Raw genomic sequence first — 27,549 nt, forward strand, 5'->3', positions numbered from 1 at the left:
GCTGAAATGGGCTGACGCCCAGTGTAAACGTGTACTGTGGTGTGACGAGTCAAACTTGCAGCTTGTTTATGGAAATAATGTATGTCGTGTTCTATGGGTAAAAGAAGAAAAAGACCATCTGGATTGTTACCAGCATAAAGTGGCTTGGCCCATCTGCAAAAGGCACCAATAACACTGAAAGATGCACCCATTTTGTACATGAATGCAACACATGCTGCCTTCTAGACAATGTCTTTTTCAGGGACGTCCCTACGTATTTCAACATGACAACACAAAGCCATTTTCTGTATGTCACATGGCTGCGTGGACAGACCTGCCTGTCTACCGTTGAAAACGTGTGGCACTTTATGAAATCCAAAATGCAACAACGTAGGCCCTGTACGGTTACGCAGATGAAGACTTAGAAGGATGTACAAGTACAAAATTCTGCTTTCAAATCTGTCCGCAAACCATTATTAAGTGTTGTTAAAAGGAAAAGTGATGTAACATGGAGGTAAACATGCTCCTGCAAATTTAGAATGAGCTTATATTTCCAAAAACCAAGACAAAACTATATGTTCATAAGGTAAAGCATCAAATATTGTGTTTAGTAATGTCAGTTTAACACAGATTATACAGAATTGGCTGATTAGTGCTTTGTTTTTATGACCATTTCACATATTGCCCAAACTTTTTAGGAATTAAGGTTTGCTCAGACCGAAGAGACGAAGAAGTTACACCATGTAAAAAAATGACACGCAGCTCTTTTTGAAATGTTTATTCTTTTGTCGTTTTAATCTCTTTCTCTTTGAAATGAGCCATGGAGAAAAAAAAAAAAGAACATTTACAAGAGTAACATGCAGAAATGCTTTGCCTTGTGTGTAAAACAGGAGAGATTTAGGTGTCTGTGTGCGTGTGGCAACTCAAACAGTAAGACCAGCAAGGATACTCAATCTTAGTGACATGGTGCATTATATTGTGCATTTCTAGGAAATGTCAGTGACCACACCAAAGCCTTCCTTATAATGATATTATAATGGCTTGGCATGGCTTATGATTTTATACTACCAGCGCAGGGAGTGTGGAAACTTCAAGGCGTGAGATGGTGAAAAGAAATTCATCTAAGTAGTAATAATGCGCCTGACAGTCAAAGGCAAGTGCTACAGGGCCTGGTCATTTCTTCCCTGGCTCTCACTGACCTGTACAGCTGTGTCATCTTCATTTTTCTACTCGCTGGAAACGTCTCGAAGAAGAACCACGGTCGGTTTCCTCAAGCACTATTTAAGCATTAAAGAAAACACACTGGGTAAAGTGTGAGAACTGAACCCAACTGTGAATACTGGAGTGACGACATGTAAAAATAAATACAATAAATAAATAGTTCAGTACAGGATAAATATAAAAAACCTCACACAGCATTTTTACAATGTACAGAAGGGGGAGGTTTCCCACTCAGACTGTGCAAAATAATCACTTGGGCTGAGATGGACAGCTGCAATATGCATCTAAACTAAATAATCCAGCTTTGAATGCCTTTTCTATTGTTTATGAGTTATGAAGTTATATCGCAGCAGACAATGCGACAGGTACATGTTTTCAGTCAAGTAACAGATGCCAGGCAATGATTAGCACAAGTGTAAAGTTTCCAGGGATGCACAGATAAGGGAATTCTGGGCTGATGCCGATATTCTATATTTTTTCATAAACATATCTGTTGATTTTATGTTTCTCTATAACAAGAGAAACATAATTTATTTCTTAAGGGCAACAAATGCAGTAAAATGAATAAGCAGATATTTTATTGCAGTAGCCCTAAAATGTTTTGCTCTTCCAGAGTGCAATAAATACAAGTTTAAAATTGGTTATCTGTCTGATGCCAATCACTTTTTAAGCACATTTCTGCTAATATCTGCTAATATCTAATCAATAACTAGTAAATAGGTAGTTGAATCACTGTCAGTTCCTTAAAGACCTAATGTTAGACACTCGCTTGTCCAGTGGCCATTTTATTGATGTCCGGATGTCAGAGTGCTTTCAGAAAATCAAGTTACTGAGGCGCAAGAGACAGAAAGCAAAAAGCACAGGGAGTGAGACGGAAAGACAGAGATACATGAAAGAAAAAAAAACAAAAAAAAACAAAAAAAAACATTGTATCTCAATTCTGACGTTTTACTTTTCTGCATAATTTGAAAGCCCTAGTTACCCCATGCTTTGTGCTACAATGTCATAACGAATGGGCCAATAGCGACGGTCCAAAATGATCTGTTTTTCCTTCTCCTGTAAAGTTACCATGTTACCAAACTACGAGCTTCTGTTCAGGGAGAGATGATTTAGAGGTGTCCACATGTACTTTCAGCTGAAAAATGAATTGGTAAATAAATAATTGAACAAATAACTATGTCCGGGTAATTGTCTGATTATCTAAATGAATATCCGGCATGTGATTTCTGCAAAACGGACCTTTTTGATCCTAGTCATGGCCCTGGATTCCGCTATCATTGTGCATCCCCACCAATTTCATTATAGTGTAGGCAACTCACAGTCAGTGCACTCTGTGTTGTGTCAGCCTCTGTGCTACCAACACGTAGGGCAAAAAAAACAAAAAACAATCATCAGCACAAACATTTATGTGCTAATGAGGTGAAGGCAGATGAAAATGATCACATAGTGCTCAGAAACAGGGCCTGCTGCACACCATGTGTACACAGCGGCTTGAAGCCTCCTGTAAGCTGCGAAAGCCTCGCCCAAAACAAAGGAAGTGCTGAAAATTATCATCGCAGAGTGTGGAGTCAAATTAACGTTGTGTCGAGTGGCTCTGGCAAAATGAAAAGATGCAGATGAAGTGCTACAACATGGTTCTTTCCATCTACCTCTCTCTCTCTCTCGCTCTCTCTCTCTTCCTTTTTTTTTGATGGGTACAAACGACTAAATCATGCAGGTGGACGGCTGCGGCTGTGAAGAAGTAAGACAAGGCTTAGTGTTGCCTCAGACATCTGCTCTGGCGGCGGGTTTTGTTCCTGCTCGCCTGCCATCTCCCTCATCCCTCTCATGTCGTTCATTAGCCTGCTGGAACAAACACTTTGTGAGGAGCGCTCTGAAGCTCTCGGCGAGCTCGAGAGCCTTTTGAAATGCAGGTAGGACTGTGGAGCTTTGTAAGGGCTAGATAAAAGCGCAGAGGGCCGAGCTACGTACGTGTTCCAGTGAAATCTCTCACTCCTCATGAACTGAGACTTTTACAGGCAGAAGTCTTATTCCAGGAGCCCTGCGGAGGGCCGTACATGCTGTCTGTTTTGTCGAGGGCTCATGTGACTGATCACTAAAGTCATAATGTACAGTTAAAAAAAAAAAAGTACTGATTTATCTAAATAGTGTTCTTAGTGACGCTTTATTATATATACACACCAAAAAACAGAGCTTTGAATCTGCTTGATTTATTTATGTACAGCTGAATAAAACCTATTACTGTCTTACGGTTTACTTACTTTCTGCAACTCTGTGCTGGTCTAATATAGTCTATTCATGTGCACCCTTAAATCAAGCAAATTCAAAGTACTACTTTTGTTAAGAGTACGAGGGAACAAGCTTTTCTATTTCTTAAGATTTTTACAAGGTCAGAATCTGTTGTGCTTAAATAACTGTTTTGCGCAGCGCCGCCGACAGGAGTCAGAAATTGTGCAGCGGATTTCTACCCGTAAAAATCGCTTCCAATCACCATCACCACAAAGGAGAAGCTTGGGTTGCAAGTGTCTAATAACATAATAGCTTGTGAAGACTAAAATGCACTGGTGGCTGAGCATGACAACCTATGTATGCCTATAGATAACAACTGCTGCCTTTTCTTCCTCTATGTCAAACCAAAACGTCAGGCCTTGCAAGTAGGGGTGGGAGAAAAACAATCGATACAGTATAATATTGCAATATTTTGGGTTTATAGTATTAATACACAGAGGCCCAGTTATTAATTTTTAAACATGCTTTAATTGTTTGACTCTAATTGTTTGATTAATAGTTTACCAAAATGCATTGCTTTCTTAATCCACAAGGTGGTGCTGTTTCTTTCCGTAGAAACAGGCTTCTTTCAGAGAAGTCGGATAGTGTGGTGGATAACACGCTCACCCTACACAGAAGAGAACAGAGTTTGATCTCGCCGTTCAGACAGGAATCAGAACCTCTATAATATTACACTATAACTGACCAATAAGAGTCACTGGGTGAGACTTTTTATGCTACAATCGCCTGATAAAATGCGGTAAATATGAAAGGATAAAGCCTGGTGGAATGTTGTTGGTCTACCTTACAAATAAAAGCATTTGCTCAAAATAGAAAAGCAAGCACAGCTTATTCTGAATACTGTTTTGTCCATTTTAGAGTCCTGTTTTGCTTCGATAAAAAGATTGAAGTGAGACTGAGGTGTAAACCTCACCAGATAAAATGTTCTCTTTTGGAGGAATAATTTGCAGTTCAAGTATTTTTCAATAAATTGCAATATATGTCACTTCACTAATTTTTAAAGTCAATGTGAAACAGACATCAGGTCCTTAACATGAGGTACACTATATGGCCAACAGTATGTGGACATCCCTCCTAGTTACTGACTGTTTAACAGGTGTATAAAATCAAGCACATAGATGTACAATCTCCATAGACAAACATTAGCAGTACACTATTGGTTGTTCTGAAGAGCTCAGTGACTTTAAACACGGCACTGTCGAAGGATGTCACCTGTGCCACAAATCAGTTTGTGAAATTTCTGCCATGCTAGATCTGCCCCAGTCAACTGTAAGTGCTATTACTGTCAAATGGAAGCATCTAAGAGCAACAACAGCTTAACCACGAACTAGGAGGCCAAGCAAACTCACAAACAGGGCGCACTGAGTGCTGAACAGCATAGCCTATCCACTGATACATCACTAACTACAGAGTTCCAAATTGTCCCTAGAAGTAACATCAGCACAAGAACTGTTTGTTGGAAGCTTCATGAAATGGGTTTCCATAACTGCTCAGCTGTACACAAGCATAAGGTCACTATGCGAAGTGCCAAGCGTCAGCTGGAGTGATGTAAAGACACTGCCACTGGACTCTGGAGAAGTGGAAACGTTTTCTAGAGTGATGAATCACATATCACTATTTGGCAGTCAGATGGATGAATCTGAGATTGGTGGATGCCAGGAGAACACTACCTCCTAGAACGCACAATGCTAACAGTAAAGTTTGGTGGAGGAGGGATAATGGTCTGAGGCTATTTTTCAGGGCTTGGGCCTCTTAGTTCCAGTGAAGGGTAAAATAAAGCCATTTTAGAAAATTATATGCTTCCAACTTTGTGGTAACAATTTGGGGAAGGTCCTTTCCTGTTCCAGCATGACTGAGCTTCTGGGCACAAAGTGAGCTCCATAATGATATGGTTTGACGGGTTTGGTGTGAAGGAGCTCTGGTGGCCTGTACAGAGCTCTAACCTCAACCCCACTGAACAACTGAATCAAAATCAAATCAAAATGTTGACTGCGAGACAGGTCTTCTCATCCAACATCAGTGCCTGACCTCACACAAGTGCTCCTTTGACTGAACGGGCACAAATTCCCAGAGACACACTGCAAAATCTTGTGGAAAGCCTTTCCATAAGGGTGGAGGCTGTTGGAGTCACACAGTGGGGCCAACTCCATTTTAATGCCCATGGTTTTGGAATGAGATGTCCAACAGGGTCATATAGGTGAGAGGGTCAAGTGTCCACATACTTTTGGCCATACTGTTTATTTCAGGGTGAAACAGGATATTTGGGTGGGAAATAAATGTGGTGGGACAAGATGTTATACATCTGGATTTGACAGGATTGTGAAAAGCAGGTGTTCCTGATACTAACCTACAGTCAGTCGTGGAGGAGTATTTACCTGCCTAACATAATCAGACAGCAGGAGGAGTTTCAGAGGTGGGCAACAGTGGTTACACGTCTATCAAAGATTATGCAGAAACAAACCTTTTATCTTTTAAAATGATATATGCTGAATCATGCTTCATATGAACGAGGACATGTACTTATAAAATAAAAAGGTCAATTTTGATTTCAGGTTGACTGTGAATATCATAACCGAATAGTATCGTGGCTCATGTATCGCGATACCATCGTACCGTGGGGCCTGTAACAATTCCCACCCCTACTTCCAACAGTGATAAACCGTACTGGGACGCTTTAATAATCCAGATGTATATTGCAGAGCCCACTGACCTGCCACTAGTCTAATATTAGCTTTACATCTCGTCCTGTTTTCTGTAAGTACATGGCTTCTGTCTGACATGTGAAATACAGCTGAATATTTACTGAAGTGCTTTTCATCAAGCTGCCTGCTTTTCCCCACTCCCATAAAGTTCAACACGATGAGTCGGAACATCAAAGTGCTGCCCGAACGCTCCTCTCTGCCCTGCCCCTTGCCTTCTCTGAGTTTCACCTCACTGAGCATGTGCAAAGTCTTGTTTGGATGTCTCAGTAAATTATTCTTCAGTCTTACTTTACACGGAATTATAAATACAGTAGTTACATTGCTTGTTCAGTTTTAATGCTAGACCACTTCATTCTGAAGCCTATGATTGTTCATCTGAAGTCAATATTTACAATATAAATGTCCACACTGGAACACTGGACGTAACATTTAAGTGCCGTTCTTGTTCATTTAGGTCCTAGACAGAAGAAAAGTGTTATATGTTCACTCACCGTCAAACATGGCTGCTAGGCTCAGCGTGTGAGTAATACCGCAGACTGATGCTTTGAAAACACTTTGAGGACTTGTATTTCAGTTGAGGCAACAAGAATCCAAAACCAATTCAGTAGTTTTGAGCTAGCAACGCAAACAACAAAAGAACATTAAATTAAACGTAGGCTTCTTGTTATGTAAAAAAAAAGAACACATTCCCTTCTATGTATGCATTAGTCTCTGAAAAGAGTCCAGTCTGTGGGAGATATTTGTTAAAAGTTCCATTCCAGACCAAATCTGAACACTTGAAGCTGTCTTTCCTCTCCTCTCCATCCGTGCAGATACGCTCGAGTCATTCTGCCCTTTAGAGTCGTATTCAGGGTTCTTTTTCTACAGTTATTACGCCCCTGGCACAGGCAGGGCACCGTGTGCTGGGAAGAAGTGCGTGGAATCATCAGCTAGCCGAGTGTGCAATCTCTCTGGCTCCATGCTGTGCTGTCTCCTGTGAGCAGATGATGGGGGGAGGGGGGGCGTCATCATACAGATGTGCCATTGTTTCCTTTCCTGTTTTTGTCACGAGCGTTATCTGCTTTTTGATGTTTAAACATACAAAATACTGAGAAATATTGCCTTGTTTAACCAATCTGTGCTTTGAAAGATACCTCTCTGGAACATGAACTTTTAGTCATAACTAGGAACAAGAATTATTTTTCCGAAGGTTTGGTTCTGAGGTACTGTCTCTTGGATGTTCTTGCAGGGCCTCGATTTATCCAAGTGCCTGAAACAACATAAAACAACCGTTAGTAACTACACTCACATTATTGACTACATTAAATCTTTTCCATCTGTTTCTCTATAGCAGTGAATGAACATTGTTAATTGTAGCTACAATAACAGCACTTTTCACAGTAAAATACTATATTCATCATTTTATTGTGAAATCAACACAATAACACAGCAAACGACTGATGCTGATGTTGAGTTGTACTGCACAGCATTATGAGATATGATAAATCAAAAAAGGTATACACATTTAATTGAAGTTATTCAGGTATTTTTATTTTGACGATTCACTTTTTAAAGACTTCTTTTGACAGTTTATTGGTTTGGCCAGATGTGAGTTTTTTAATCAGGTTTGTGCAAATTATAAGCAAATGAACGAAACTGAACAAATGTCCATTGATAGCTTTCTTATGTTTATTTTAGTTTATTTTTTACTTTGTTTATATTTTCAAAAAAATAATAAAATTAAAAGTTTCATATTTTTTCAAATTTCATAAGTTTTCAAATTTTTCATAGGTACATTTACTGACAGCTAAATTACTGGCTACTGAGTTGCACCTTTGCAACTGTTAAGGAAAAACATTGGACTGGGTTTCAAGATTAATACTTTTATCATTACCATGATAAAATTTCCATAATGAACACAGCTATTAGTATTTTTTTGGTACTTTGCACAATAATGAATGGCGCTATAGTAATTTAGCTTTTTTGCCAGTTGATTAAAGGAGTGGCTAGTTACAGATTATTTCAGATTAATTATGCAACAAAAAACACTCTGTACTTGCTGAATGCCAAGTCAAGGAGACTATTTTAATCATAATTTATTGCTTCTCTTAATCAGTACAATATCCAACAACTTTACTAAACGTCCATAATGTCTTAACTCGAAACCATCTTAAAACATTTTTAAGGCATCAGTCAGCATATTTGTTTAACATACTAAATGCCTCTGGTTTCTGTCACCACCAATGTGAACAACTCTGGCTTGTTAAGTTTCTATGGAACAGAGCATTTCACATCAAACCACTCTGAATGACTGTTTACATCTTAGCTTTTTCCTTAAGCAGAGTTTGAAAATTCAGCTGAATTCTCCTTTAAGAGGAAGGAGAGGTACCACAACAAATGCAGCTTTCTTAGCAGTAAGGTTTTCAAAGTGACCAAAATGTTTTGTGCTTTGTTTGTTTACCGCAGCTCAAGTGGACGTCAGATCTCCACATTTGGATCTGTGAAGCCTTTCTTGCCTTCGTTCACCAGGACGGGCTTTTCTGTCCGTGTGTGCCAGACGAGAATCTGCAGGTGATCAGAAAAAAAAAAAACAGAAACCACAATTTGTAATACAGAGAGAAAAACAAGAACACTAAGTTCTTGTCTGCTCTAGAGGGTTCTGTAGGGTTTAATTCTTCAGAACGCTCACAGCAAGTAAGTAAATGAAGCTTTTGATTGGGAGTTTCTTCCTCAGCCGTCACCCTCTAACACTGCGGTGCTGTAGTGCTGTTGCTCCACTCCTACTCAGTATCTCTCAGATGTCCACATATGCATGTACTCAGAGCTCTCTGCAGAGGTGTACCAGCTGCAGCCCTTCTCTAAACTCATCATAGTGCTCTGCATGATTACACAGACTACTTCTTTTAGATTTGAAGAGTTCGGATCGAGTTGTTTGTGGTTTGTGTATCTTGTTATGTTCCAACTCTGGGGGATAAAGAGACTCGGCATATTGTAATTAAATCTACCTGCTTATGCACCCTAGATTTGAATTCCCCAGCGCATCTATCAACTACTCGGAGACTATTCAGAAATAATAATAATCATTTATATATATGCACCAGCACGCTTCATTGTAGCTCTTGTAAATATGCACCATCATGCTTTGTGCAAAACGCTTGTTTTTGTCCTGGAGAATAAGCGGCTGCAGCGATCGGGTCAAGGGAGTTACTGATATTGAGCGCTCCGCTGGAGACGGCTCTACATACAGAATATTCATAAAGGACGAGATAACACTCATCTTTCCTCACTCGGCCCCTTTTGTTCTCAGAGCAACAACACTGCAATCCCTCCCTCCCTCCTCCTGCTCACTGGCCCTGATGAATAATGTATAGGTGTGTGGTGCCTGGTCTGCAAGCCCCAAGCACACTTAACCAGGTAGAAGAGGCTGTTGCATTTGATTTCTAAAAAAAGGATAATTGTATGTGTACATATGTGCGTGTGCAGATGTATGCGTGTATACATTTGCTGAAGCATAACCCAGAGTCCTGCTCTCTCCTGCAAAGCTACAGTGCTGTGCAAAAGCCAGAGATCACCCTTTCATTTATTTAGTTTACAGTAAAAACAGCCTTTATGTACAAGGTGTCCATTTTTCTGGAGATATTTCTGAGGATATTAGATGCAAAAAAATCCACAGGCATAAGGAAGAGGAAAGTCAAAGGAAAATAAGTGGAAAAACAGAAAGAATTATTAAACATGCAGAGAAAAAGGACCCCCAACAACAGTACAAGAGCTGGTAGACCACCAAAACTGTCACCATCAGATTGATAGTACTTAAAGGAGAATTCCACTGATCAAAATTTAGACAGTGGTGGTGATAGGAACCAGAGGTCTGAAGAATTCAGTGCCACCAAAAGCTTCGTCACATGGCATGATAAGTTTTCCTCCTGATGCCTGAAACACTGTTTTACGCTAGTTTTGAGATAAACATGTGGTCTAAAAATCTTTCACAATCCAGTCATAACAGGAGGTACATACAATTGTACTATGAGGCAAAAAAGTCCCCAAAGAAAACATTTTTCTCATTTACCGCTATTTTACTATCATCAATAGTACATATAAACACTCAGAAGACGTGTAGGATCACCGGCCATTTTGAATAGCAAATTAAACAGTTACATTTGTGTTGTAGACATCCCGTTTCCTATCACCACCACTGTAAAGAAATCCGAGTCTCTACAATGAACCACTTCCAGATCAAACCACTCTGGAAGACCGTTTCCATCTCAATGACTGAATTATGTAGAAATTTTGAAAAATCAGTGGAATTCCTCTTCTTGCTTCTGACAAAGACAACTCAGCACTATGGGTCTGAAAGGATGTGTAGCTGTCAAGAGGTCCTGACTGAGAAAAGGAAATGGACAAAAAGAACATTTGCAAATTAAATAAGCTGCTGTTGTACACTACTGTTCAAAAGTTTAGAATCACTGTTTTCAATAACATAAAACCAATTTTGTGGCAGATGGGTGAAAGACATGGCATGCATGTCAGTCCACTATTTTCCTATAAAAGTAATGTAATAAATGCATATTACATTATTCTACAACACCTCCTTTATATGAATACGTTTCCAGTGCATCCAAATAAAACTCATTTTAGGTATTTATGCCTGCCACAGTCGAAAACTGATGTAGTTATATCAATTTTTGAATTAAAAAGTTGGGCTCTGAGCTAGCTGAGCATTGTCTCTCAATGATAAAAGGGGGGGTGGGAGGGGAAGAAAACATTTCTTATAATTGATTATAATTATTGGTGTCTAATGGTGCACGGTGACGTAATTAAAAATCAGAAAACATTTTATGGGTGGGCAAAAGTCATTGCATTTTGGTTCAACAATATGCAAAAACAAGAATTTACCTTTTGTCTTTTAAATGGTGTGGTAAGAATTGTGCTTAATATATACAGGAACATGAACTAACACAACAAATAAAAAGGTTCATTTTAATTTCAGGTTGACAGACACATGCATTCCTTACTTTAGTGCAATTGGCAGCTTTAGGCTCCAGATCGTTGAGAGTGACTAGCTCTCTGAGGAGGCTGCTCTCCTGGTAGCCCCCCTTGACCCCCCGCAGCTTGAAGTAGGCTTGGGGTTTGAAAAGGATGAGCCGCAGGTTGATGGCGAAACCTGCCATGTCAATGGCGAAGGGCCGGTGGGGGTCAAACACTGTTTTCCATCCATAGACCTTGCCAGCAGCGTTGACTTTGGGTGACTCGTACCGCAAACCTCCGACGAACGCCACAGGCCAAACGGAGACCTTACGAGTGGAGCGCATCTGCAGAGAGAAAGAAAAAGGGTAGGTGTTAAACAGTGTGAATGTTTTCATTATTTACAGATGAAGAAGTAAAATGCTTGAGTTTTTTTGCATTTATTCTAGAAGACTAGCCATGAACAGGCAACTTTAATACGTTTTAGCATGACAGGGGTTTGTTGTTGGTGTTTTCTGCAGGTGCTATAACCTGCTGTCTGTCCTTGCTAGCGAGCTCTATCTTTTTGAAACGTTTTCGACCTAATGGCTGAAGTGGGCAGCCTGTGCACAGAGCCCATTAGGAAGACCCAGGAGGCACTCTGCTCTCTGGGGAGAGGTGAGACAGGCAGACCTTACACAAGAACAGAGTGGCAAGAGACAAATGTAAGCCGGTCATCTGAGGAAATCAGGCTGAGAGAGAGAGAGAGAGAGAGAGAGAGAGAGAGAGAGAGAGAGAGAGAGAGAGAGAGACACTGAAGAGAGAGAGGCATTCTGTAATCTTTCTGTTTCAAAACATTCATCCAAGCTTTCTGTGTGCCACCCAACACAAGTGGTCCACAACATAAAAGGAAGCTGGCTAATGAATGGTAAAAGGGGACTGAGGGGTGAAACAGTTGTATCTCTGCTTGCACTTAAATGCACCAACCATTGGTGCAACCAAAGAAGCTCCTGTAAAGGGCTGAAAAAAGGGCCCCACAGTGCTGACACAGCCTATAGCAGTATACTCCACAACCTACTACTAATTTACAACAAAACACCAATCCGATGCTTATATGAAATACGACTAACATTTAATGTGTGATGATTTCATTTCAGTATTACAAATTGCAAAAATTAAATGTTCTTCAGTACAAAACACTGTACTGAAATGTAAAACTGTACAACTAATATGCCCCTCAGTGTCTAATGAAATCCCAAAAGTAACTGAAAAATGCTCACATGAGCAGGCTTGCCTAGTAAGGGTTCAATAATACCTCATAAAATTTGATGTCAAGCATCAAGAAGAACATTATGAGCAAGCATATTGTGCAAAATATAGAGCGAAGCAGAGATCGTCTAATAAAGTGACGGCAGGCCGGCAGACCTCCACAATTGTGGAGCCCACAATTTCTGCCAGAAAATAAAAGCTTAAAAAGTAAAAACTACACTATTACAGATAATATTTTACAATAGGATTGTCAACAACCAAATTGGGACGCAAACAGGAAAAACCTAGTTGTCAGCTACATTTCAGGCACAGCTTACTCAATAAATGAAAACTGACAGCCATGTGTCAGAGTCTTCTGAAACTGCTATTTGTCTGTGTACACAAATACACTGAAAACAAGAGATTTAACCCTGCAGAGCGTTTTCAAAAAGCTCGGTTTTTAGTGATCTAAAACGTCACTTTTGTGTGGATGGGAGGCTATTACCTTTTCAAAAATAAAGATAAGTCTAAATTATGCCTTAGTTAATGCTTAATGTAAATGTTGTACACATATTTAAATGGGCTGTTGTGACATGTGGATATTGCGGTGGTGGCCTAATGCTGCATGTAGGTTTTATATAAGGCGGTTCTGTTTTTGGTTGTATTTTTTATAGGATAGCTGCACTGTTTATATCAGAATCAAGACATTAATACATAAAAATGTATAACTAATAGAACTTTGACCTCAGAATCAGAAACCTGAAAATGTGTGTTGTGACAACCCTAGCAATGATTTGACACTGTATTAGAAGTATAATAGAAATATCTTATAGAACTGTTGTCAGCAAGCCCCTTTCACTGTATCTTATAGTCTACCCTTCATTACCATAATCATACCATAATAATCTCACATCCACTGGAGGATCTTTCTCCAGAATCCTCTACAAGGTTCCATTCATTTCTCCGCAAATGATACTGCACTCTATTTTCCATTCAAAAAAGCATCTTCCCCGCAGCTTTGATAAATATATATAGCGCTTAGAACATGCATATAGTTCTTCTGCGAATGCTGGTGAATCCTGGCCAACATCCATCTTGCTTAAACGAGCAGTCCAAGGGGAGCGCTGGCAGTGGCGGGCTGGCCTAGTTTTCTGTATATCAGGCTGCTTTCCCATTCGCCTCCCGTTGCCTCTCTTTAAGCTGCGCTTTCTCTTCTGTTTTTGTGCAGTCAGAGATGAGAGCAACACGACGAGCCAGAGCTGCACTTCTGAAGTCAGGGCGCAACAAGGGAGGCAAACAAAGGGGAAAACTTATACACACACAAGAATCATGCCGGAGAGTCAGAGAGGGCGAGGCGGACTTTGACAGAAACAGCAAACGCAGTGTACTGAGGTGGATAGCCATGAGCATCATCAGCAACAGAGAGTTAATGGCTTTGCAGAATAGTGACCCTGCCAGAATAACAGAATATGATGCAGGTTATGTTCAAGTGTGATGATGGGGGATTAATGGTTCTACTGGTTCACCACTTGAAGCCAGTCTGATTTCATCAGAGCAAATTAGCCCACTGTCAGGTATTCAAGGTTCATCTGAGCAGGGTGAATTACTGGTGAAGAATTAACTTATTCATGCTCCACCAACAAATGCTGTTGAATAAGCTTTACAAAAATCTGTCTGCGCTTCCTCGTGCAGGCTTGCTGCTTGTTATGCTGTAGCAAAGGTGGAGAAACCAGTTTAAAATGAGTGTTTAAAATGTTTAAACTATATTCACATGAAAAACACCCACATGAGCTGGGCAGAACCTGTAGTGCACCCTGTCATTACACTTATGTCTTGGCATCCAGACTTCTGCCTATCATTAAAGAGTGTCTTTTGTCCCTTAATATGACCAAGACCATGCAATTTGACAGGAAAGGCCATGTGATCGACATGCAAAATAACCAACCACAGATGCTACTGTTTTAGCATGATTGGTAGGGGCAGGCAATAAAAAGGCACTGCAACCAAAACAAACCCGCAGTAAGCGCTTCAAAGAAAACATACATGAATAACTTTGAAAGATTTGATGCTGTGGATTTCACAAACACTTCAATCCAGCAGCTGTTGCGCTCCCAAAAACTCAGTCATGGTGCGCTGTGTGGGCAACTGCTTGCAATGGTGTGGTTCCCACTGGACTGATAAAATCTGCATGGAAATGTGTAGAGAAGGCGGTGCAGATAGACAGTTGGAATGCAAGTGACAAAATCTTGATTGTTGCGACCAGCCTAACGTTTAGTAGATGCTTCATTTGTGGAGTCTGAGGCTGAGATTAAATTCAACCGAACAACTGCAGTTATCTTTGTTTGCCACAAAAAAACAAAATCAGCAAGCACTAAAGTCTGTACGCTTGTGTGAGGTGGATACATTTTTGCAGACAAAAAGAAATGCAACACATTCCACATGACTGATCAGGTGCTTCTGTTTTTGCCTGGCCATACAATATAAAAATGTGCAACAGAGGAACTTTTTGAACTCTGAATTAATGTAAAACACAGGTTCCCTGCACGGTTTTGTGTTTTCTTGCTGCAACATACCCACCTCAGCTCAGGAAGGATTTTTACTGACCAGATTATTTGGATCAGGTGTACTCTGAGACCAGGGCTGGGAACCACTGATGTAAACTATTGTTTTCATTCAACTAAACTGAAACGGTGCTTTGCATTGTTTCATTCAAAGTGTTTGAGTTGAATAAAGGTTGTTCTGACAAACCACTTTCACAGTGTACCTAAAAAACATGACACAGGTACTAAAAACTAATGAAAACATTAAAACGGCATACATTGTCAAAAGAAATAAATGAAATGGTAATATTAGATGGTAAACAGACAAGTTGTCTGACGCTGATCAATGGAGATTGCCTGAGCCGTTACGTACACCAATGCACAAGAGTGCATCTCTGCACTCTTACGATGTTAAATTTAGCCATGAACTTAAACAAAACTAGAATCTGCACAACATTAAATATTTCTCTGTAGACTCGCTCTATATTTCTCAGAAGTACTTATGAAGAAAATTGATTTTCCTGGCTAATGTGACCCTTTACATGAATACAATACTAAATTTCAAACTAATAATTAATTCGATCTAAATTGTTATTTTGAAAAAGTACTCTTAAGTTGAATGGAATTTTTGACAGCATACTGTCAAGTACTGTGCAATGTACTGATTCAATGGGGTGTGTAACTGAGCTGATCACATAGCTATGCTCTTCTCCCAGCAAGATGAGAAATGTGGAAAGAAACCCCCAAAGGACTGCTATTATTATATATTACGATATTGGGAGAGTCCTGAATAGGAATTGAAGAGAATATTTGGGTAAAAAACACAGACGCAGTACACAGAAAAAAGAGAATTCATGTTCTCTCTCTCCTTGGTTCTGTGTATAGAGGCACGCTGTGCCCAGGTGTTGCAAGTGTTTCAGATAGCCCAGCAGTGTGGGAGGAGGAGAGGAGGAGAACATGGGATAAAAATAGAGGAGTGCTGTAAATAAGCCTAGCTGTAAGACTGCCTACATAAGCAGTTTTAATAAAAGCTCGTTAATTAATACACCTAGCATAGCAGTGTTGTTTTGAACAGAGGCATGGATACACTTACTGTGACAGAGAGAGAGAGGGACAGAGAGAGAGACAGAGAGAGACACACATCCTCTTGTTTACTCATTTCAGAAGACTCACATGTCTCACTAACATGTGACATAAGGTTTTAGGTTTAGGATTAGGACTAGGACTAGGACTGAGTTTCAAAATTCAGGACTGTAGTTTATATAAAACAAAGTTTTACTGAAACTTATGTTTACCACATATTATTAGCCAAAGTTAACAAATATATATGACCTGCCTTGACCTAGTCTGAAATTCATATGCATGCATGCAAGCTTGATAATGTAACAAGAACCCTTCTTGGTGTATAGAACCATTTTCAAAAGGTTCTCCATAACGTGCACAAGCCTGAAGCCTGTCCTTATGCATTCCCATTTTTATGTGAAGAGCAACGTGCTAGAGTAACACAAGGACAGAATCTTTCTGCCTATTAAATGTTACAATGGGAGCTTTTCTGTTTCTGCTGAGTCTATTCAGCCTGTAACATACATAGAGATGGTGAATGGGGTTGTAGGAGAACAGGCAGTGTTCAGAAATGGGGCAGCAAGGGTGCGTTTACAACTTGCATAATCGTGCATTTTCAAAAAGCTTTATATTTTTAATGAGTGTTGGTGTTAAGGGATGCTCCTTTGTCATTTTTAGTAGTTTGTAGGGCATAACAATAATACATTTAATATTTAACAATTTATTATTAAACAGATGTTTTTTTCTGTTTTAATTTATGACTTTACGGGTACTTTAAATTTAACAGTATCAATTCAGGAATCAGCAGTCAGGTCAAGGTAGCAGTATTGAAAATTCTGAATGATACTGAGCCTTATTGGGGGTAAATCAGAAACTGAAATAAAATATAATATAATGTCAGCAAAACTACATTTATCTCTTCATTTAAGTTATCCTGAAACCATATAATCTAGCCTGTACTGTAAGAACACAATGACAAGAAGCAACACTGTGGCACGACTATACCCAAGTCTTTTCATTTCACTGAACTAGGCTCTTTTTAAATATGTCTGTGGAGATACGGTGCCTCATTGTACACGGATACAGTCTTGTTCAGCAGTCGCTATTTTTCACAAAATTTGTACAAGACTGTGTTGACCTTCTCTCCCATTAGCTAGGAGCTTTTAGTCAGCGTCTGTAATGAAGGAGAGTGGTTTAATGTCAGCTGGAGAAGAAGGCCCAAGCCTTTAAAGCCTTTAACGATCAGTAAGTGAAACAACAGCAGAGCCTCAAAGAGCTTAGCCACAAAGAGGCTCTGAAGTGACAGGGGCTGTCTGGGTCAAAGCATGATGGGTGATCCCAAGACAAAGGTAACGACAGTGTCGTCAATACAGCACTGAGAGCCATTTACTCAAGCTCCATCTACAAACAATAGCATATCTTACGTCCATGGGTCACCTATAATCTGTTTGGCTAATGGACTTTAAAAGCATCTTGTCTCAAGACCTGCTGTCTACGTTGAAACGCTAAACAGATGTTTAGAGATTTAAAACATTGTTTTGGAGGTTAAAACAGTGTGAATAGGTTGAGATTAGGGGTTGCACACATTAGTCCACGAGTCTGAGCTGTGGGCAAATGTCAATTAGTTCATAACAGTGGTGAGTATGAAGGAGGAGAGTCCTGAAAACACAGTCTGTAGTACTTGATTAGTAAGGAAACACTACAGAAGATGACAATTCCACTGCAAGCTGTGCACAGCTATTCTGTAATATAGTCTCCTAAAGGGGGCTTCCACCATTTTAAACGTCAGAGTGGTTTGATGTGAAATGCTCCATTCTAGAGAAACTATCCGAGTGCAAACTGTTGACAGTTGTGGTGACGGGAACCAGACGCTGAAGCGTTTAAGTCTTCTAAAAGGTTCCTCACTGAAATGTGTTATATTAAGTGGTTACAAACACTGTCTTGTCTGACAGTTGCAAGCTACTATCAAAATGCTCTTCACTGATGTCCAGATCACTTTTCTTTCAACTTTTTTTTTTTTTTTAAACTTAAAACAGTAACTTAGTGTATTTTTTTCTCTCTCTCTCTGTACAATGTATGCAAATTCTGGTTAACTTGTGGTAAAATTACATTCCGTTAATTTTCTAAATGAAATAAGTTAACATGCCCTCTACAGAGAACACATTTAAATATGGCAATAAAAGCATAAACAAACAACAAAATTTACAAATACACACAATTTTCATTTTGAAGACTATGTATCAGCTACATATTAATAAGCACTAAGGGTTTTTTTTTATTTATTTACAGGCTTAACATGTGTCTGTCTTTCAGAGTGATGTTTTTGCCCCTGTGAAATTATATACCATTACATAAATGTATATAGTGAGCAGATTATATATAAAATTATATATAAAATCAGATGGTGTGATTTGCTGCCTGCCTAGGTTTATCCTGGCTAGACTCGAATAACACATTTTATGGGATTATTGACAGCTGAAAAGATCAAACTGCACTCCTCTTAAATACAGCCATTTCTTCTGACTGTATTTCAGTAAGGTTTAAGCTAGCTTAATGACCGCAGAGCACTTCACAGTATATTTCTATACATCAGAATACCTGAGAGAATACCTCTCCTCCACCTCACGCACTTCATGTTAAAATGTTTTTAGTACTAATCTCTTAAGTAAATATTAGATGAATCAGTAGTGTAACTGTAGTATTCTTTCAAATTAAGCGAAAACAAATTCAGCCAATACAACTTTGCTGGTTATGTACAAAAGCTAGCTTCATGCTCTTGCTGCTCACTCACACTTTTCCCCATTCACTCCAAAGCAGTATTCATGTAATGGTCAAATTCAAAGCATGCTGTTTTTTTTTATTTAACAAAAATGAAAAAAAAGCTGAATATGAAAATACTTTTATAAAATGGTCAAAATATATGGTATATGGACACCTCCCAAAGTATAACACTGTAAGGAAAAAAATAAAACGTAGCATATTAAATGTGCACCAACTTTTGCACAGGTTAATTTCATGATTTCCCCCCACTAACAGGTTAAATGAACAGCAGTTGTACATAAGATGTACAGAGGTGTGTTAACTGTAGAGGACTGATTGATCAGCAGTGTTTGCATATGACTGTTTATCCACAATATGCTCATAAAAGCATAGTGTGACATACTGTGTGGTAATTTATCATGAGAACGATAAATATCTTCCTATTTCCCACTCTCATGCAACCCCTAGTTAAAAATCTTAACTTGCCTCCTCAAAAAGCTCCAGGCTGTATGTGTTATCGTCATCTGCGAAGTAGACAATGCCAGTCTGACTGCTGTTTGGGCTGAAGGTCTCTCTGAGCCATCTCAAAGCCAGGTTCCTTTGCATGGTGCCCCGTGGGATCCTGGGGTCTCGCGTGTCTCCTCTCAGCTTGTAGTTGCGTGGGGTCTCCACGTTGAGGTGTGTGTAGTTTAGCCCTGTCTCCCTCAGCAGCCTCGTCACCAGTGGGGTTCTCCTCTGAGAGTCCTCCACCAGGATCCAGTGCAGGTTGGGCACATGGAGGAAGGTGTTGGCCAACCGTGTGAGCTCAGCTTTCTGCACTGGCCGGCTGTACGTAGGGGTGATAACATGGATGGTGGGCAGCACGTCGGACCACGGTGGTGGTCTAGTGTAGACGTACTCGGTGCGCACCACCTCCACTATGTCCTTGTCGGGGGAGCAGTACTCCTTGGAGTCAGTGGCAGGACCTGCCTCGCGCCGGGCTTCCGCTCCATCATCTACAGGGCAGAGAAAGAGAATTAAGACATTAGCACGCCCCAGGGCAGCTCTCTCTATGTGTGACACATGCCAAAAACCCAAAAGGAGTACCTGCCAGACGCTGCCGCTGGACCATTAGCCACTCTGGTATGATAAAGATCTCTTTTACTAGATGGTGACAGGCTGGAAAGAGTGAGAGCAGGCACCGTGAGAGGGCAACATGGCCGGAATACAGCGAGAAGACCCTCCTATTCAAACGCACTGCAACAGCACCGCCGCTGCTGCATTCAACTCCACTCATCTTTTCACCATTAGCTTTTAGAGAGCATTATGAGATGGGCCTTAGTCCAACAGGTATAGAGTACAAATATACAATTCTGGAGTAAGATAATAGGTTTCCATCTGTGTATTTTTATGAATTTTTTGACAAACTGAATAAAATTGCCAAAATCATCATAGACACTATAAGCTTGTTTGCCAATAAATTATAATGGAAACGTATTTGCTGATGTAAATGATAATGATGCAAACGCAAATAAAATGCAACAAGACTGAACAGTGTTTTGATTTTGACTACAAAACACTGCAGAAGGTGGCAGGTACCAGTGAACTGATGACTAAATTAAAATGTACCTTTATCTTATATTAAATAAGTAAGTAAGTAAGTAAGTAAGTAAGTAAGTAAACAAACAAACAAAACAAACAAACAAACAAACAAACAATACATATTACACAGTAAACACCTGCCACCAAGTAATGGACATTTTCTGAGAAGCTTGTTTGTGTCTTACATCATAAGATCGTAAAATCTAGGCATAAAAGTAAACAAAACATCACCGAGAAGTAAAAGCTTCTAAAGCTTTTGTACAAATGAGTCAGATAGACTTTTACTCTCTTGTACAAAGCTGATGGAAACACCATGTTAATTTGTAGTATTTTCCAAATCCCAGTTATTCGCTCGAATTTAATTTGAAAGCTGGACGAAAACCTGGCTAATGAGCAGGTGGGCACCAAATCAACAGGTTTTATGGCCAATTCTCGATTTCTTTATTAGCTATTTTCTAAAGCAGCAGACAGCAAAGCCAATTAGCTCTTTATCTGATGTTTGCACTTTGAATATAAAACACATACAGAACTGTGAAAAAAGTCAGAGACCAACCAGTCAAAATGGCCATTAGTATTAGAAATTTTTCAGGAGATATTTCTGAGGGGAACAGATAATTCACTTGAATAAGAAAGGGGAATTCAAAGGAAAATTATTATTATTAATAAAAATATTTTTAAAAAGAGAGAAAATGGGATCTTAACAACTGTGCAAGACCCTGTAGACCACTAAAACTGCCCCCATCAGATGGACAATCTTTCATCTTTCATTTTCGTTTAAGAGAAAATCAAGTTGCTGGTGTTCTCAGAACAATGGACTGGATTACTTGAATCATAAGAAGTAGAAAATGCAACCAACTTTTAAGACTAAACTGTGGAGGTGTGGAAAATTTGTTACATAGATTGGCCAAAATAAAAAAAAATAATCTGACTAAATATTAGGAGTGAATATTGGCCGATTCTGATCCTCCACAATTCTGATTCTGTGCATCCCTAACATAATAAGCGCATTGGTTACACTTATAATAATAAGAGACAAGACTGTGGAATTCTCTCAGCGTGAACACACTGATGTCTCATTAAGGAGACGAATGTGGTCTCTGATGGTGACACCCACTATCACAGGTCTTTATCACTGCTCTCTTAATGCCCTCTTCTCACTTCAAATGGAATGAAACTTTCACTTCACATCCATTAGCATACTCCACCAACAGCCCAGCTGTTTGCTGCCTATAAGCTGCTACAAAGGCCTGTTACAGTGCAATGACAAGCTGTTAACATGCACCACACAACCCTCTCATCAGGAAGAGGGTTTTTAAAAAAAAAAATAAATAAATAAAAAAAAACACCCACCACACACATTTGTCACATCCATACAGACGAATCTGTGGAACTTAGTCGTATGCAAAGGTTTGGGCGCCCCTGATTAAGTTGTTTTGTTGATTTAAGTTAAAATAAATTAATACATTCTCTACAGAGACAACACTTCTGCACGATTAAATGCACAAATACTGTTTATTTGCTGAATTTAACATACTGGGGAAAACATAAAATGGGGATTGTGTATAAGTTATGGCACATATTTTAAACTCAAATAAATAAATAGAAAGTGAGCATAAAAAGTTGACGGAAAATGCCATATTAAAATTCTCTGTAGAGGATGTGTTGCCTTTTTTTCACTTAGAAAATCAACAATTTATGTAATTTGACCAGGGGTGTTCAAACTTTTGCAGACAATTGTATGGTTTGGCATATGATGCAAACTGTGAAACTCCCTCCCAGAAGACATACGGCAAACATCCTTAGTTAGCAGTTTTAAAACACAGCTTAAATCATATCTTTTTGCTTTTGATAGTCTACAGTTTTATTTGTATCACTTAGGTGTTAATTTTGCTAATTTTATTCAATTTTAAAAAAAGTTTTCCTGACGTACAATTTCTTGTTTTAGCTCATTTTATTTTTTAGCATATACATATACACATATATACATACATACACATACACACACACACACACACACACACACACATACATACATACATACATACATACACACATACATATACACACACACACACACACACACATATATACACACACACACACACACACACTATATATATATATATATATATATATATAGTATACTATATTAGCATTTTTATTTTTCCTTCTTTTCCAAGGTTTTATCTTCTCTATTTTCTATTCTGTCTCTTATGCTTACCTTTATTTACCCTGTAACTTTGAGCTGCATTTTAAATCAAAAGTGCTACATACATAAATATTTTTATTTTACTATTTGTGAAATCTTCAGCCCAAGTTCAAATCACTTAGTATTAGTAGTGCGACTCAGAGCGTGAGTGCTGTAGTCTGTGTTCGCAATGTAGCACATAACAAATCAATCAATATGGATAGCAAGAGATCAAGAATCCTGCTCTGAGAATACATGCCCTGATCATTTGACAAACTGTTTAAGAGCAAATCCAGACGGATCAGTGATTACACTTCTGATTACAGAGCACTGCTACTGTTCAGCTGCTAAAAACAGATCAGCTTATTGACTCTCAGCCTGAACAGAGAAGAAGGCTATTTAGATTTCAGTCTCGTGCGTAAAAAAAACAGACCTATGACAAACTTGAAGAAATTGTGCTATTTCATAATACAGGCCACTACTCCCAAAACAGGACTAAAAATGCTGCACGATTGAGACTGAAAGAAAATAAGTAACCGGTTATTACAAGAAAGTACAGACATTACTTCTTTTCACAGGAACCTGTCTGTGTACTTCTGCATTCTTTAAAAATCATATTTCATATTTTAATGTAAATTCAGAGGCTTATTTAAAAAATCTACTTTATACAATTTTATTTATTATATATATATATATATATATATATATATATATATATATATATATATATATATATTATATATGCACACACACACACACACACACACACACACACACACACACACACACACACACACACACACGAAATCCAAACTTGGAATAATACACTTGTAAAAGAAAGTTATCTTAACAAAGGAAAGCTGCTAAAACTATTTTTATATACTGTAAATACTGCAGACATTTACATAACATGAAAGTAACTAGTTTTGGCTGAAATCAGAGAAGTAAAAGGTACCCTTTCGGATGGCGAGCAGGGGGGCGATAGCGCTCTGGTGCCACACAGTGATGAGCAGGGTCCACGGTAACACGATTAACACGATGGCAAGAATGTCTCTTCTCTTCGGCATCTCCAGGGTTGGTTCTATGCCTGGTCATTACTTGGAAGAGGGAGTTAAAGGCTATTAGAGGGAAAGAAGAGAGAGAAAGAGAGGCTGTAAGTGAGGGATAAAGGGTTTTAATGCGGCCCTGCTAAAAGTGCGGCTCTGTGCTGAGCATAATTCTGCATGTCAGTTCTGTTTATTGCTTCTAAACATAAACACTTCATTTCCACACATACTATCAGGCAAGCTAAGGGATCTGTCTAAACGTTCATCTAGCTGTTACTAAGCCTCCATCTGTTTAAGTGTGTGGAGAAAAGAAAGGCACTGTTATATCTGAGGACTTGTACATTTTAGGGCTATCATTACTGATTATGTTAGCACTATCAATACGACTAATCTTAGTTTTCTTTAATAAAGGCCCAACAATAAAAAAAATAAATCGACTTAAATTAAAAATATTTTAATAAAAAACCAACAAGGATGTCTTTGCAACACTACATAAAATATACAACAAATACAGCTGTATGCAAAAATTTGAACACTCCCAGTCAAATCACATGTTTAAGTTCAACTACATACAAATCCTCCACAGGTAACAAACTTTGCGCATGTTTTAAAAATTTTAGTGAACAGTTTCTATTTATTAGCTGTGTTTGACATTGGAAAAAATAAAATTATTTTTGCACCAGGTGCAAAATTATGTTCTTTCTTCACAATACACTCAATTCACAAATAAACAGTAAATGCTTTTAAGTGTGTTCTCTGTAGAGGATGTATTAACTTATTTAAAATCAAGTAATGTGTTTTAATCGAGCAATTGTGAAATTTAGCACATTTAGGTCAGAGGTTTCACTTTAGGGCTCTAAATAATTCCCTGTTAAAGGATCTGGGAAAACAGAATTTTTAAATACATTTGCACAATATTATTAAATTTGAAAAACAAAGTTTGAATGAAAAAAGATAGAAATGTAATAAAATGTTACTTAAAATTGCCAATCAGATCAATCTAAGAGCTGCCTGGGTGTGACCTAACAATTCTAATGAGTGCATTTTATTGACATCCCTTTGTCCAACACTCCCTGCTTGCTATGCTACCAAAGCAGAACTAAAACAGCAAGAGCGAAGAGGGAGAAATGAGTGAAATGGGCACGACTATGCTGGTGGTGTTGTAGACTCAACCGTGTTTGCTCACTAAAAATGTTCTCCAGCTTTTATGTGGCAGCGTCTTAAAGAAAGTAAGGTTCTTATTCACTTTACTGTTGGATGTGCATCTAAAGAATGTAAGCACACAATGTTAACATGGCTGGGTGGATTTATGAACAGACAACAGGCAGACAGATGAGCTACCTTTGTTATGCTTGGTGGTGAGCTATCAGTCGGTAAGTTTCTCTGACTCGAACAGACAGACAGACAGACAGACAGACAGACAGACAGACAGACTATTGGGGAACGCACCATTTTGTTAAAGCTGTGTGGGCAGGAAAAGCCACACTGGTGAGGTTATTTGCTAAGTGAGGGTAAAAATCAGCCATTTAGCAAATACCGGAGTTTTTTCACAGGGCAAACCTTGTACATGCACATTGTGTCCACAGGAGCCAGATTAACCTAATACATATCAGGCTCCCTGGGGCTTTAATGAGTTCCTCAACTCTATAGTACGCAGTAAATCAGGCCACTGACTGACATCAGAGCATGGGATATGACATCACTTACTATGTTCAACTATGGCTTCCAGAGATGTCAGCATTAGTTTGATGACTAACCATGAACAGCAACAACATCACTCAGTGCCTGCCAGACAAAGTACATGCAAATGGGGTTGTTTTGACCGAGTGTGTCTGTAGCATCTTCTCACCTGTGGTTATAAGTGCTGGACAGGTGTATGTTTAAGGTGCAGCTGCAGAGGCTGCTTCCTGGGGATCATGCAGCAAGTCATCACTGCCCAGATCATCTCATACAGCAGATCACAAAACCTAAAATGCACACAGCACAACACACAATGCCATTTTAGTCACTAACACTTATCAAAATATTCCACATTATAACATTTTCAGTATCCAGTCATCTTAGTTTTGTATCTATTTTCCATAGGAACTGAAACACGAGTAAAAGTGAACATATTGGAGAGTCACTACTTTCTATTTCTGTGAATATTTATTACACACTAGCTCAAAAGAAAAAAAAAAAGGTCAATTTTTGCACAGGCCACATTTTGTGTTTCATTTTTTTCCACCATGTTAAATTCAGTCCAAGACTTTGCATGTAACTATACAATAAGTTGTACAATGTTAATGTAAGTATTACAAGCTTTTTGCCAAAAAAGAATGAGGTTTCATTCAATATTTCAAGAATCTCTGAACAAGAATAGAATAAGATGCTCTACAATATAATTACTTGTTTAGGTTTATGTTATCTGCCTTGAAATGTAGGCTACACTGTTGAAATACGATGAATTATGAATTCCAGAACTTAATTCTTGACGTTAAGCAGCTTTTTTAGTCATTTGAGAATCTTCTACATTTTTCATTCATTGTCCAGGACACATTAAATTTTATTTACAGCTTCCTACCATTGCACATTAGTCATTTTATACATTTATCTGCAATCAAATTGGTCACACACACACACACACACACACACACACACACACACACACACACACACACACACACTATATATTACATACTGCAGTAGTATGTTTAAGTGTATTTAGAATATTTAGCCCACCAAAGCTGAACCTGGCTCTGACTCTGATAATTCATACTGTTTATAAGAACAGAAGAATCACACAAGTCAAAACAAGGTTGTGTCTAGTTTCTTCAAAAAGACAACAAATGAGGCTGATACAAAACATTTAGCACTGAAATACATCTAGACACATACATATGAAAGGCGGGGATGACACTGTGCCTTGCAGCAAGCCCGTCTGTGTGCGTGTGCACGCGCTACAGTGCAAATGTTGGTTGACTACAGATGCGACAGTGTATTTTTAGCTATTTTTGTGGAGGGAGATGAAATGAAGTGGAGAGGAAGTTGTTGTTGTTTAAACAGGGGAACAGCAGAGTCCCTCTGGTTAACGCTGAGGTACGGCAGGGCTACGTACTGACTCTCGGTACAGCACAGCACACTTTAGTGAATTAAGACAAATTCCGTTGTGGTTAAAATGTCTTAAAGTATAACTGCTGGGAATGTCTGGAGAAGCTGCCCATAGTTTGGGTCAATCAGGGGTTACTGAAAACAGCACAGGCCTCAGTTTACTAACAGAGATTAATGGTATTTCAAATTCGGGATGCAGAACCGGAATCGACAGCTTTTTGCCAGAATACACAATCAGGCGATTTATTAATCTGATTTTGAATTTGTGACGCACTGAATGTGAGGAAGGTAAGGGCACCAGCTCTGTCTCTGAACGTTGCTGCTCCACTTCAAACCGTCATAGCATACAGTGATGTGCAAAAGTTTGACCACTTACTGTCAAATGATGTTTTGTTGATTTTCTAAATGAAAATAAGTTAATAAGGGAATAAATATATGGGGAACAAACCTAAAACATGACGTTTTCTCCAATTTGCTAAAACAGCTATTCACCACTTACTTTCAACAAAGCACATTTGATTCATGCTATTTGAAAAGGCAAGTGACTTACATGGAGCCCCTAAGGCGACATGGTGATTATTTTTCAATAAGGTGTGGCCACAAATTAATATATTGAGGCCATGAAATACTAGGCCTGTGTTGAGGCCCACAATTTGCCCTATTGAGACTACAATTTAGTATACTGAAGCCACAAATTACTAAACTGAGACCATGAATTAATACACTGACAACACAAACTGCTATACTGATGCAATGAATTACCCAACTTTACTATGTTGAGGCCACACAGCCTCAATACATTAATTCGTGACCATGCTTTATTAAAAAAATTATCACTGTCAACTTGGGGGCTCCACATATTTAAAACGAGTAAGTAAAATAGCAAATAAAAATGTTATTTATATTGCCATGTTGGCTGATAA

The 27,549-nt window shown here is 38.8% G+C and overlaps 1 protein-coding gene across 3 annotated transcripts in view; it reads right to left on the bottom strand.

Annotated features, from left to right (window-relative positions):
* Positions 1-7,233: 7,233 nt before the first annotated feature.
* The window catches only part of b3gat1a (beta-1,3-glucuronyltransferase 1 (glucuronosyltransferase P) a), a 141,356-nt gene continuing 121,040 nt past the window's right edge, over positions 7,234-27,549 (bottom strand). For all 3 annotated transcript variants that reach the window (XM_036585634.1, XM_036585632.1, XM_036585633.1), the window contains 6 exons: positions 25,386-25,503; positions 23,446-23,608; positions 19,208-19,716; positions 11,183-11,479; positions 8,632-8,735; positions 7,234-7,440 (listed from right to left, as the gene is read on the bottom strand). In XM_036585634.1, coding sequence (XP_036441527.1) covers positions 8,649-8,735; positions 11,183-11,479; positions 19,208-19,716; positions 23,446-23,557 — 1,005 coding nt within the window. In that variant the 5' untranslated portion in view covers positions 23,558-23,608; positions 25,386-25,503 and the 3' untranslated portion in view covers positions 7,234-7,440; positions 8,632-8,648. The remainder of the gene's footprint in view (positions 7,441-8,631; positions 8,736-11,182; positions 11,480-19,207; positions 19,717-23,445; positions 23,609-25,385; positions 25,504-27,549) is intronic.

The sequence above is a fragment of the Colossoma macropomum genome, unplaced genomic scaffold, assembly GCF_904425465.1.
Source record: "Colossoma macropomum unplaced genomic scaffold, Colossoma_macropomum, whole genome shotgun sequence".
NCBI lineage: Eukaryota > Metazoa > Chordata > Actinopteri > Characiformes > Serrasalmidae > Colossoma > Colossoma macropomum.